The sequence below is a fragment of the Macaca thibetana genome, chromosome 10, assembly GCF_024542745.1.
Source record: "Macaca thibetana thibetana isolate TM-01 chromosome 10, ASM2454274v1, whole genome shotgun sequence".
Classification (NCBI taxonomy): Eukaryota; Metazoa; Chordata; class Mammalia; order Primates; family Cercopithecidae; genus Macaca; species Macaca thibetana.
Window position 1 is genome coordinate 68,397,431 of NC_065587.1, and position 13,912 is coordinate 68,411,342.

General features: G+C 47.6%; 2 protein-coding genes across 3 annotated transcripts in view; both read right to left on the minus strand.

Moving 5' to 3' along the window:
* LOC126964308 (cytochrome c oxidase subunit 4 isoform 2, mitochondrial) overlaps positions 1-13,912 on the minus strand; it is a 393,425-nt gene that overhangs the window by 116,568 nt on the left and 262,945 nt on the right. The gene's annotated exons all lie outside the window — the stretch shown is intronic.
* Positions 1-13,912, minus strand: part of HM13 (histocompatibility minor 13) — a 182,831-nt gene that overhangs the window by 45,135 nt on the left and 123,784 nt on the right. Inside the window, exon 2 of one of the 2 annotated variants that reach the window (XM_050807168.1) lies at positions 9,683-9,959. In XM_050807168.1, coding sequence (XP_050663125.1) covers positions 9,683-9,865 — 183 coding nt within the window. In that variant the 5' untranslated portion in view covers positions 9,866-9,959. Of the gene's footprint in view, positions 1-9,682; positions 9,997-13,912 lie in introns of those variants that run through there. The other variant, XM_050807169.1, reaches the window with a different exon arrangement.

Consider the following 13,912-nt stretch of genomic DNA (forward strand, 5'->3'; position numbering starts at 1 on the left):
TGGGCTTAAGTAATCCTCATGCCTCAGCCTCCCAAGTAGCTGGGATTACAGGCATTTGCCACTGTGCCCGGCTAAAGGAAGTACATAGACAGCACTGGCCTAGAGTATAAACCTGTCCAGCCTTTTGGGGAGGGCAATTTGGCAGGATGCATTAAATTGAAATTTCCACATGCCCAAAGATACAAAAAGAAGAGCCACAGAACAAGAACTACAAATGGCTCTTAATAGTAAAAAAAGAGTGTTTATTCTCACTCTTAATGAGCTCAAACTAAAGCACACTGAGATTCTGTTTTTTTGTCTATCAGAAAGGTAAGAATCCACACACTGGGTAACATACTGAGTCGGTGGGGCTATGGGGGAAAGAGGTAGTCTCCCACACTGCCTATGGGAGTCAATCTGTCTTCCTGTAGAAAGCAACTAGGCAATACATAAAAAATCACAAATGCACATACCCTTTGACCAAGCAATTCCACCTGTGGGAATTCTCCCTACAGATATAGTTCATACATAAGTAAAATGCTACACATAAACTGTATCCAAGGTATTCCTTGCTCTGTTAATGGCATGCTGAGTGACTGTGTTTACTTCTCTGTCAAACAGGAGGATAATCTCTAGCCTCACTTCAAAAAAGGTCTAAAAGCCTTCTTTTTTTAAAAAAAGGCTTTTTTTTAAAAAAAAAAAAAAAAAAAGAAAAAAAGCGACAGGGTCTTGCTCTATTGCCCAAGCTGGAGTGCACAGCTCACTGCAGCCTTGAACTCCTGGCATCAAGTGATCCTCCTGCCTTGGCCTCCCAAAATGCTGAGATTATAGGTGTGACCTACCACACCCAGTCCCATAAGAGTCTTAAACCAAATGAGATATGGGATGCGAAACAGCCTGGCAAACTGTAAAGTACTGTGCTTGTATTGGGGGTTGTGACTATCAGGGAGAGGTGAGTGAGGAGGCCCCTAACCACACCCTTGCCTATGCATGGCTGAGGCAGCCCAGGCACTGGGCTGGAAGGTAGACTATCCCCTCTGGAGCCACTGGAGGCAGCTACATGTGAGTCACTTGGATGGCTTTGCCAGGAGGTGGGAGCGGGGTGGGTGAGCAATACCCACATGAGAGGCCCGGTTTCCTTCCTTCCCTATTCTCTCCCAACCCTTGGCTTCTGCTTTTGCCAGTAGTGTGCTGTTGGACTTGGGCAAGTTCCTCATCCCCTCTGAGCACCTCCACACATTCAATACATTTCCTGTGTAGCAGTAGTATGGATACAAAAATGAGTTCCAGATCTTGACGCACTCACAGGCAGGTAGGTTAATACTGTGACATGATACGTATCACAGAGAACATATATTCTATTTTATGGAATGCAAAGCAAAACTGGCTGGGCATGGTGGCTCATGCCTGTAATCTCAGCACTTTGGGAGACGGAGACGGGCAGATCACCTGAGGTCAGGAGTTTGAGACCAGCCTGGCCAACATGGTGAAACCTCGTCTCTACTGAAAATACAAAAATTAGCTGGGCATGGTGGTGCGCACCTGTAATTCCAACTACTCGGGAGGCGAGGCGGGAGAATAGCTTGACCCTGGGAGGCAGAGGTTACAGTGAGCCGAGACTGAGCCACTGCACTCCAGCCTAGGTGACAGAGTGAGACTCTGTCTCAAAAAAATAAAAAAAAAACCAGCCTGGCCAACATGGTGAAACCCCGTCTCTACTAAAAATACAAAAATTAGCCAGGTGTGATGTTGTGCGCCTGTGGTCCCAGCTACTCAGGAGGCTGAGGCAGGAGAATTGCTTGAACCCGGGAGGTGGAGGCTGTAGTGAGTGGGGATCGTGTGACTGAACTCCAGCCTCAGCAACAGAGTGAGACTCTGGCTCACACACACACACACAAAGCCTCCCCCAAAACAAAACCCCAAACAGGCTATTATAACGCAGTGTGACACATGATGCAACAGACACGTTTATCAATGTGACACACAGTATGAACATCAGCAGTTATGAAGGGACTCTGAGGTCAGGAAGCCCATTTGGACTCCCAGCTCTACTTCTTCCCAGCTGTGGGACCTTGGGAAAGTGATTTTTTTTTTCCCCCTAAGCCTTGGTTTCCTCAGCTGTAAAATAAGTTGTGAGGATTCTGATTTCTGCTTTGGAAGTACTCAGCATTGTGCCTTGAGTCATCATGTAAACTGTATACACCATTTGTATCATTATTAAGCACAAGGGAATCACGAGAAGGCCAACAAGACACTATTTCTGCAGAGAAGTAAAGGAGTCAGAGGTGGCAAGAGCAGGTACCACTTAAGCAAGGCCCTGATGGTCAAGCACAGGGTCTGGTAGTTTGGAGCCAGATAAATGCTGACTGGGTTGAGGAGTCTGCTTTTTTTTTTTTTTTTTTTTAGTGGAGTTTTGCTCCTTTTGCCCAGTTTTGCTCCTTTTGCCCAGGCTGGAGTGCAATGGCACAATCTCAGTTCACTACAAATCAAGTGATTCTCCTGCCTCAGCCTCCCAAATAGCTGGGATTACAGGTACGCACCACCACACACGGCTAATTTTGTATTTTTAGTAGAGACAGGGTTTCACCATGTTGGCCAGGCTGGTCTCAAACTCCTGACCTCAGATGATCTGCCCGCCTTGGCCTCCCAAAGTGCTGGGATTACAGGCGTGAGCCACCACTCCCAGGTGGAGGAGTCTGCTTTGTGTACAAGGAAAGGAAGTACTTATCAAGCGGAAAGATGTGCACATGCAGAGGCTCAGGGCTGTCAAAGGATACACAGGACTCTGTGGCTTCACCTACAAACCAGTATTATGGCTCATTTCCACATATTCCTTTCAATTCAGCTCAGCACTCTGGGTGGGAAAAGGCCTAATCTTATTCAGTGACAAACCAAGGTTGGACAGATCCTGTCCATCACACAGAGGACTCTGGTCTCCTTTGTGGGTGACTTATAAATATCCCATGCTGCAATGTTGAGTCAGAATGGGAGACCGGACAGGAATCTCAGCACTTTGGGAGGTCAAGGTGGGAAGATCAGTTGAGCCCAGGAGTTTGAGACCTGCATGGGCAACATGAAGAAACTCTGCCTCTATTAAACAAACAAACAAACAAAAAGAAGGGGAGACCTGAAATCTGATGATAATAGTAATAACAATAACATTACTTCACTGTTCTAGGTACTTTACATGTTTTCATCCTCACAAAAACCCCACAAAGCAGGTACTTTTTGTGTGTGTGTGTGTGTGTTTTTTTTTTTTTTTTTTTTTTTTGAGACAGTCTCGCTCTGTTGCCCAGGCTGGAATGCAGTGGCGCAATCTCGGCTCACTGCAACTTCTGCCTCCTGGGTTCAAGCAATTCTCCTGTCTCAGCCTCCCGAGTAGCTGGGACTACAGGCATGTGCCTCCACGCCCAGTTAATTTTTTGTATTTTTAGTAGAGACGGGGTTTCACCGTGTTAGCCAGGATGGTCTTGATCTCCTGACCTCGTGATCCGCTTGCCTCGGACTCCTAAAGTGCTGGGATTACAGGTGTGAGCTACTGCAGCCAGCCGGAAAGGTACTTTTAATAGTTCTTTTACAGATGAGGAAGCAGAGGCCTAGAGAGGTGAAGTAACTTGCTTAGTGTCACACAGCTGGTGAGTGCCAGAGCTAGGATTCAAACTGAGGCAGTCCAGTTCCAGACCCTAAACTCTTGGCAGCTGTTTCCTAGAAGACCTCTATCTTTCTTATCCGGAAATTTCTGTTGGAAAGTTGTAACAGGAAGATACTTGGGAAGCCTGCAACCTTTCTGAGGAACAGAATCCTGAAGGTAACTGAACAGTTAATCTTTGTAGTTACAAAAATACTAAAAAGTTGTTAGGATTCTTTACCAATCCAATTGGGATTTTTTAACCAGATGTGCATATGTAAATACAATAGCTCCTGCAACACGAAACACAATTAGAGAGTGGGGGAAAAACCTGACACAAACAGCAGAAGTAAATGTAGCTTCCAGTGACATTCTGCATGTTGTTATCAGAGCAGAAACAAAAGCTGTAAGAGAGGACAGATGCCTGCTTCAAGCCAGTGGCACGGCTCAAGCTCTCGGAGCACTGTGTCTATGCCATGCCCTGGAAATGATCCGGAATTCATGGGCCATTCTGTTACTGTTGCCCCAGCTGGAAACTCCAGGGTCTCCACTCCTTACCACAACATCCAGTCACTCAGCTCTCCAAGGTTACCTTTCTTGACCTAACTTCCTACCCCAATCCTTTGACCCCCATTGCTGTCTTCACAACCCCTGCACCAACATTACACTTTTCCCTCCTGCCTATCACCCACCCTGCCATGAGCTCTTTCTAAAGCCCATACCTGATTGTATAATGTACCTGCTTACAAACCTCTGGAGAGGCCAGGCACAGTGGCTCATGCCTGCAATCCCAGCACTATGGGAGGCCAAGGCGGGCAGATCACTTGAGGTCAAGAGTTTGAGACCAGCCTGGCCAACATGGTGAAACCCTGTCACTACTAAAAATATAAAAATTAGCTGGGTGTAGTGGCACGCGCCTGTAATTCCAGCTACTTGGGAGGCTGAGGCACGAGAATTGTTTGTACCCGGAAGGCGGAGGTTGCAATGAGCCAAGATCACACCACTGCACTCCAGCCTGGCCAAAGAGTGAGACTCTGTCTCAAAAAAACAAAAAACAAAAAACAAAAACCTCTAGAGAACAGACTACTCCACAGTCATTAAACAAGAATTGAGGTCATTGCTGTGGGAAAGTAAACTGATACAACCTCTGTAGTGGACCATATGGTAAAATCTATCTAAATAAAAAGTGTGGGCTGGGCACAGTGGCTCACGCCTGTAATCCCAGCACTTCGGGAGGCCGAGGCTGGCAGATCACCTGAGGTCAGGAGTTTGAGACCAGCCTGGCCAACATGGTAAAACCCCATTTGTACTAAAAATATGAAAATTAGCTGGGTGTGGTGGGTGCGCACCTGTAATCCCAGCTACTCGAGAAGCTGAGGTGGGAGAATTGCTTGAACCCAGGAGGCAGAGGTTGCAGTGAGCTGAGATGGTGCCACCACACTCACACTCCAGCCTGGGCGACAGAGTGAGACTGTCTCAAAAAAAAAAAAAAAAAAAAAAAAGTGTGCATAGCCTTCGACCCACCAATTTTGAGAAATTTATCCTACAAATACACAGACAAGTGTGAAATAAAAATGTGTAAAGATATTAATTTCAGCATGGTTTGTAATAGCAAAAGACTGAAACCACCTAAATGACCAGTAGGGGACAGGACTCAAATTCTCAAATTTGAGCATGCATCAGAATCACCAGGTGGGCTTGCTAAAACACACATTGCTGCGCCCACCTTGAGCTTCTGATTCAGAATGTGCATTTCTAACAAGTTCTGGGGTGATGCTGACACTGCTGGCCCAGGGACCAGATACTAGAGAACCAGCATTCTAAGCAAACTGGGGTACAGGTGGGACACCATACATCTGTTAAAGAACACACCCACACCCTATGTACTGGCATGATTGGATCTGTAACACATATTAGGTGAAAAAAGCAAAGTGCAAAGAAGAGTGTACTGGCTGGGTGTGGTGGCTCACGCCTGTAATCCCAGCACTTTGGGAGGCCGAGGCGGGTGGATCACCTGAGGTCAGGAGTTCAGGACCAGCCTGGCCAACCTGGTGAAACCCCATCTCTGCAAAAATACAAAAATTAGCCGGGCATGATGGCAGGTGCCTTTAATCCCAGATACTCGGGAGGCTGAGGCGGACGGACGAACTGCTTGAACCCAGGAGGTGAAGGGTGCAGTGAGCTGAGATTGTGCCATTGCACTCCAGCCTGGGTGACAGAGCGAGACCCCCTCATGCCTCAGCCTCCTGGGTAGCTGGGATTACAGGCGTGCCCCACCATGCAAAGCTAATTTTTGTATTTTTAGTGGAGACAGGGCTTCACCATGTTGGTCAGGCTGGTCTTGAACTTCTGACTTCAAGTGATCCACCTGCCTCGGCCTCCCAAAGTGCTGGGATTACAGGCATGAGCCACCGTGCCTGGCCAATATATTGTTAAAGAAACAAAATTGCTGGGTGCAGTGGCTCATGCCTGTAATCCCAGCACTTTGGGAGGCCAAGGAGGGTAGATCACCTGAGGTCGGGAGTTCGAGACCAGCCTGACCAACATGGAGAAATCCTGTCTCTACTAAAAATACAAAATTAGCCAGGCGTGGTGGTGCATACCTGTAATCCCAGCTACTCGGGAGGCTGGGGCAGGAGAATCGTTTGAACCTGGGAGGGGGAGGTTGCAATGAGCCAAGATCACACCATTGCACTCCAGCCTGGGCAACAAGAGCGAAACTCCGTCCAAAAAAAAAAAAAAAAAAAAAAAATCAAGTTGCAGGGAAATATGTATTATATAATCCAATTTTTATAAAAATAAATTTACATATGTCTATATACACAGACACATATACAATGTTTGTGTATACACAGAAAAAATTCTTGAAGGTTATATACCCAACAGCCAATTGGGTTGCTTCCAAGGAATAGTGCCCAGGAGGCTTTTCCTTTATACTTCTGCACTGCTTGATTTTTTTTTTAACAAGTGTATAGTATTTTTGTAACAATAACGATTAACCGCTGCGTTGCTTTCAGGATTCTCTTCCCCAGAAAGGCCACAGGCTTCCTGAACATCTTGTCACTACATCCAAGTCCCTCTCCTGGGCTCACACCATACTCCTCACTGCCTCCCTGAATACATCTTGTGGTCCCCCACCCCACCTTCACCTGTTCTGCCTGTTGGACTCTTCCCATCCATGCAAAGACAACTGCTGCCCCCTCCAGGAGGCCTATGAGAACTCTATTTACTTGGCTAGTCACATGCCTTGTTTCTCCTGGGTGACTGGGCTCAGTGAGGGGAGGGCTTGGCCTTCTTTGCCCCGGAACTCCTGGTACCCAGCCCAGAGCCTGGCCCAGAGCGGGCACCCAGTCCTGTTCACTGAGGGCCCTTTAAACCAATGTTTACTGTGCAGCTACTAAACCAATGTGCAGCTACTGCCTGGGCCAGATTCGCTTCTGTCTGGGATGTAGGCCTCTGACAGTGATGCGTGCTGCTCTGAGACTGCTCCTCCCAAGGCTACTTCTTCACAACATACTCCTGGAGGCTCTACCTTCTTCTCTCCATGATTTCACAATTTTCCCTGCCTGTTATGGACACCTTGACCCCTGGGGAGAATTCTGTCCTCACATTCCCTCTCTCCCAACTGGTTTTGGGGTCTAACACTGGTGGGAAATCAAAACTGGGTCCCCACACTAACTCTTCTCTCTCCTTTTCACATGACCAGGGAAACGACTCAGGGTGGAAAGGAAGTCATTTGGCCTGTCCTTTCCTTAGGTCAATGCTGCTTGTCTTTAAAGGTGCCTGTATTAGGAGAGAGCCCTGGACTAGGACTAGGCATACCTGGTTCTGCCCCTAAATGGCAGAGTGATCTTCAGAAGTCATTTCTTTGACTCTCAGTTTCTTTTTCTGTACAACGAGGATAATGAAACTGGCTCTGCCTGCCACTTCAGTTGCTGTGAGCATCAAAGGGAATAAAGGTTTTGCAAGTTTTACAGCATCTGGGTCATTGGTGGTGGCAGGCTCTTAATGGTCAGGTCCTGTTTGTAAATTCATACAGTCCTCCACACCCTGCTGCCCTGCAGGAGATGCTTGGGAGAGGTATTCAGAGGCTAAGGCTTTCTCCTCTCCATACCCTCTGTTCCAGCCACACCATACCTTCCACTATTTCCTGAACTGCCTCGTAGCCTCCTGCCTCCATGCCTCTCTCTGCTTACCTGGTTTCTTCTGCTTAGGATGCCTTCTCCTGGCTGAAATTCTATCTCTATGTCAAGGCTCAGGCCTACCTCTAGCACAAAGCCTCCCTGCACTGTCCCAGATGTGCTCAATCTTTCTCCCTAAACCTTGTAGCATTGTTTGTATTACAATCACAGATCTAGTTATTATTCTTTCACCCAGGTTCCCGAATTCCTTGGTGACAGGGCTCTGACCTACTCGTCTTTGCAGCAATCCTCCCTTACCCCTGACAGTGGTGGAAGTTCAGGAAATACTGATGCCTGGAAGGTGTTTTCTGCAGAGATTAGTGAACCACCTACAGGAGGTGCCAGGGAAAATTACTCAGTTTGGAGAGCAGCTCAGATCAAGCTGCCTAGCCTTATGCCAGCTGTCCTTCGCCTCCTCTGTCCTGGTTTATCTCAGAACTTCTCTCTACACTAAGTGTCTACCCGACAGGCATAGTAGAGAGGCTTAATATCACCTGAACTCTGCTTAGAAAAAGCCAAATAAAAAGGAAAATGGAGTCATGTTTGAGTCTCTCAGCCTAAGCCTAACTACTTTCCTTTGCATCTGATCACATACAGAGCCAGTAGTGAGTTCTCTGCTTTTGGGGAAGGAAGGTGGCAGGCCTCAGCTACTGCTCAAGTTGGGTAGTGTTTTGAGAACCTCAGCTTCAGCAGTTTCAAAAGTGGCAGCTGCTTTGTGGGCCTGCCCTCTTTGGGCAAGACAGTTTCCACTTAGGTCCATCTTCAGGTCCGGGTGGGGGAGGAGCATCTGGGAGGTGCAGATTAAGAGGTTGTGGAGGAAGGGAGAGGATGCCAGGAAGTGAGAAGCCATTGGTACAACGGGCTACAGAGGGCTTAATATAGGGAAGACGTGGGGCAGGGAAGGGGGAGGGGGAAGCAGAAGGTGAAATGTGCTGGAGTCCTCCTAGGTATCCAATGGGACAGATGTTGAGGAAGGCCAGGGATGGAGTCTGGCCCAGTCTCACAAGGGGGGCCAACAGTGGCCCAGCAGGCAGGCCCAGTTTGGTGGGGGGATTGTCTTGGAGGTATGGGGAGAAAAGCTATTTTAAGGTAGGGTCAAAGGCTGGGTAGGAAAAGGGTTACAGGTTAGGAACAAGGTCTGGGTTTTGACTAGGCCATGTCCAAGGTTGGATGGTAGTTTAGAGAGAGGAAACCAGGAAAATAAGACGTCCATGCCTACTTGGAAAGTAGAGGCATCAAGATGCCAGGTTCTGAGGAGCTAGCTGACTGGGATGGTTCCAGAAAGTGATGTGAAAAACTGGGGACTGAGAGAGCATTGTTTTAGAGGCAGGGGCAAGGGCCAGGTGTGGGGGCACTAAGAGCACATAAGGTGCCATAGATTCCAGTGAGACAGGAGTCAGACTCTAGGGATGGGTCTGAATGGTAGAAAGGGCCCTGGGGTGGGCCGAGGCAGAGTTCCTAACCGGAGATGACAGGAAATTCTACCATTCAGTAAGTTGTGAGGACCAGTATCCATCAGGTATAGATGGGGCTGGTCTGCCTGGGCCCAACAGGCTCAGAACAATCAGTGCCCGAGTCGCAGTGGGGGACCGGCTGACAGCGTTCCCAGCCGCGGCATGATGCACAGGGAGGGAAAGGTCAGGGTCCGAGTCAGGAGCAGAAGCAAGTTCCTATTGGGGAAGGTGTCATACTCTGGTCGGGGGTCGGTGCCCAGATCCCGGGGCAGGAAATGCCAGCCCCGGAATATGGGCCCGAGATAGAGGGAACGGCGATGATTAGGGCTGGGAAGATTCAGTGTCCGGGGAGAGGAGGTGTCTGTCCCGCCTAGGAAGGGCCCATGTCGGCCGTGTTCGGTATGGGGGTGGAAAGTGCCCGGTTTTCCCGCTGACCCTACCTTGCCGCGGGCGCAGCGTACGGAGCGCAGGGCGCCGAAGAAGATGGGCAGCAGCGCCATGAGCAGGAGGCTGCCGTAGGCCAGCGCGATGCCCTCGGGAGTGGAAGGCGGCCGCGTCGTGCTGTTGGTGGGGCCGCCTGCCTCGGCGCTGCCGTTATGCGGGTCGCTGAGGGCCGAGTCCATGGCGAGGGTGCGTTCGGGATCCGACTCCAGCTCCGGTTGATGCAGCAGGGACGCTGACGGAGACACCGGCTCTGCAGGGAAAGCCACGTTCCCCTAAGGCAACAGGAAGTGACGTGCTCCCTCCCAAGCCCGCGCCGCGCACGCGTGCACACACGCTTGCACGCACGCGCGCGCGCGTGCACGTCTCCCCGCCCGCTCGCCCTCTAGTGGTGGCCGAGGGCCGGGCGGCTAGTTGCTAAGCAACTTGTTAGTGGCCCAGACAGGGGCTCTGGACCACTGCGGTGGGCCGGAATGCCCATTTCCCAGTCCCAGCCGGTCTCCTCAATCCCAGGCTGTCCACTCTCCGCAAATCTTCATATTCCGAATAACTAATAATGTGTTTATTCATACATGCATTTATCGGGTATTCAGTTGTTTATTCACTCCTTAAATATTTATTGAGTGTCCCTCAATATGCCAACGCCTGTCCTAGGCTCTGGGGACACTGAGGTGAACAATACAGGCAAAAGTTCGTCCTTGCCTTCGTGAAGCTTGCATTTTAGTGCAGTGTGTGTGGGGGGACGTTGGGAAGACAATAAAGAAACTGAACAAAATAAAAGGCTGTAAAATGGGCCAGGAACAGTGACTCACGCCTGTAATCCCAGCACTCTAGGAGGCTGAGGCGGGTGGATCACCTGACGTCAGGAGTTCGAGACTAGCCTGGCCAATATGGTAAAACCCCGTCTCTACTGAAAATACAAACAATTAGCCGGGCGTGGTGGCGCGCACCTATAATCCCAGTTACTCGGGAGGCTGAGGCAGAAGAATCGCTTGAACCCGGGAGGCGGAGGTTGCAGTGAGCCAAGATCGAACCATTGCACTCCAGCCTGGGCAACAAGAGTGAAACTCCATCTCAAAAAAAAAAAAAAAAGAAAAAAGAAAGAAAAAGAAAAACAGAAAAAAAAGGAAAAGTTTGTAAAATGTTAATGTATAGTTATGTGTTACATAGCATGTTAATGCAGATAGAGAAAAAGCAAAAGAAAGTAGGGTGTGTGTGGAGTTTGCAAATGTATTGAGTGCCTACTATGTGCCAGGCAATTATAATACCTCACCAGTTCATGCCCCTGTACAATTTATAAAGCTTTGTGGCTCTTTTCAGAATTGGAAGACTCTGTTTATTTATGTGATTCTTATTTTTTATATTGTTTAAAAAGTTAAAAAATATATTTTCTTAGACATGGCGTTTTGCCATGTTGGCCAGGCTGGTCTCAAACTCCTGGGCTCAAGTGATCCTCCTGCCTCAGCGTCCTAAAGTGTTGGGATTGCCGGTATGAGCCACTGCTCACAGCCTACCATGGCTATGTTATATACTGGAACATCTAAGCATCAGTGTGTGACTGTGCAAACAAAAAACTTCAAAGAGTGCCTATTATTATTATTTTGAGACAGGGTCTAACTCTGTCGCCCAGGCTAGAGTGCAGTGGTGCAATCACAGCTCACTGCAGCCTCTACCTCCTGGGCTTGGGTGATTCTCCCACCTCAGCCTCCTGAGTAGCTGGGGCTATAGGTCTGTGCCACAATGCCTGGCTAACTTTTCATGTTTTTAGTAGAGATGGGGTTTCGGCATGTTGCCCTGGCTGGTCTCAAATTCCTGGGCTCAAGCAATCTGCCCACTTCAGCCTCCCAAAGTACTGGGATTATAGGCATGAACTGCCATGTCCCACAAGAGTGCCTATTTTAAAAAAGGTTTCTATGTATTGAGGCAGTTGTTTACTGCAGAATCAAGCCCACTTTAGGCTTACTACCAGCTTCTATCTAAAAATATTGACCGATAACCGAAAGTGTTCTAAAGGTGGTTATTCTGATCTATAGTTTTGTTTGTTTATCTGTTTGTTTTGAGATGGAGTTTCGCTCTTGTTGCCCAGGCAGGAGTGTAATGGTGCAATCTCGGCTCACCGCAACCTCTGCCTCCCTGGTTCAAGCGATTCTCCTGTCTCAACCTCCCGAATAGTTGGGATTATAGGCATGTGCCACCACACCCAGCTAATTTTGTATTTTTAGTAGAGATGGGGTTTCTCCATGTGGTCAGGTGGTCTCAAACCCCCGACCTCAGGTGATCCACCTGCTTCGGCCTCCCAAAGTGCTAGGGTTACAGGCATAAGCCACTGCGCCCGGCCTCTGATCTATAGTTTTTTAAAAAAATATTTACAGAAAGTATAGAAGTTTTTGTGAATTTAATACAAGTTAGCCTCCAGTTTTCTCTTCTCAAATGCTTGATTTATAGTTTTTGCTCCTTTATACATTTGCTTTTTTAATTTCAAGATTTATAATTTTACCTTCAAAACAGTTCATTTTTAAAATTGTAAAACATGTTTAACATATGCAGAAATAGGCCGGGTGTGGTGGTTCACGCCTGTGATCCCAGCACGTTGGGAGGCCGAGGTGGGCAGATGTGTGAGACCAGCCTGGGCAACATAGCAAGATCGCATCTTTAAAAAAAAAAAAAAAAAAAAAAAAAAGGATCATATCCGGAAATAAAAGTCAGCATTTTGAAATTAGTTGAGCTCAATGCAGTTCTACTCTTTGGAAGCAGATTAGCTAACTGAATCTGGTGCTCTTATTGAATAGAAATAGGTGATGGAAAATGCCTATCATTTGACTTTATAAGGAGAAGCAAGATTTACCGTGATGCTTTGATTTGGGGGTGTATTCCAGTCCATCATTGCCCTGGTACATGTCAATTAGTACATACAAAATTCAATGTCAAATCTAGAGCCCCAGAGGAAAAAAATTATTTCCCAAGAGAACAATGATAACATAACAAAGTAAAATGTTATCTAGATTATATTGGCATTAAATTTATCTCTTACATAAAGTATATTGACTGTAACTATACATAGAACATTCATAGTAACACCTGGAAGTTCCTTCTAATGTCATGTATACATTGAATTATGAAAGCTTTTTATATTACCTGTTTTATGGCCTTATAGATTTAATATACCAAATGAAAACTTCCCACTCTACCTCTACATAAGATAAAATCTATATTTATTTTCAAAGTAGAGTTTTAAGTGACCATATTTCTTAAGCCACATTCAAGGGAAAATTTTATTTCAAGACACTTTCACTCCGTTACCCAGGCTGGAATGCAGTGGCATGATCACAGCTCACTGCAGCCTTGACCTCTCAGGCTCAAGCAACCCTCCCACTTCAGCCTCTCAAGTAGCTGGAACTACAGACGTACACCACCATGCCCAGCTAATTTTTCCATTTTTTGTAGAGATGGGGTTTTACCATGTTGCCCAGGCTGGTCTTGAATTCCTAGGCTCAAAGCGATCTGCTCACCTTGGCCTCCCAAAGTGCTGGGATTACAGGCGTGAGCCACCATGCCTGGCCATCAGAGAAATTATGCCTTAACTAAGTTTGAATGTTGTTCCTCTTCGTTTTGTATATGAAACTTCAGCTGATTTAATATTGACATTCATCATCTAGTCAAACCCTTCACATGTTCTTCAAGCCAACCAAATTTGGGGTTCTTGACATTTTCTGTGTCAATAAAATAAGATGTGGATCTTATCTTTTTTTTTTGAGATGGTGTTTCGCTTTGTTACCCAGGCTGGAATGCAGTGGCGTGATCTTGGCTCACTGCAACCTCCATGTCCCGGGCTCAAGTCATTCTCCTGCCTCAGCCTCCTGAGTGGTTGGGACTGCAGGCACCCGCCATCATGCCCAGCTAATTTTTGTGGTTTTAGTAGAGGCGGGGTTTCACCATGTTGGTCAGGCTGGTCTCAAACTCCTGACCTCATTATCTGCCCGTCTCAGCTTCCCAAAGTGCTGGGATTACAGGCGTGAGCCCCATGCACAGCCAAGATGCGGATCTTATTTAATTATTTATTTTTTGAGACAGAGTCTTGCTCTGTCGCCCAGGCTGGAGTGCAGTGGCGCTATCTCGGCTCACTGCAAGCTCCACCTCCCAGGTTCACGCCATTCTCCTGCCTCAGCCTCTTGAGTAGCTGGGACTACAGGCGCCCGCCACCATGCCCGGCTAATTTTTTTTTTGTATTT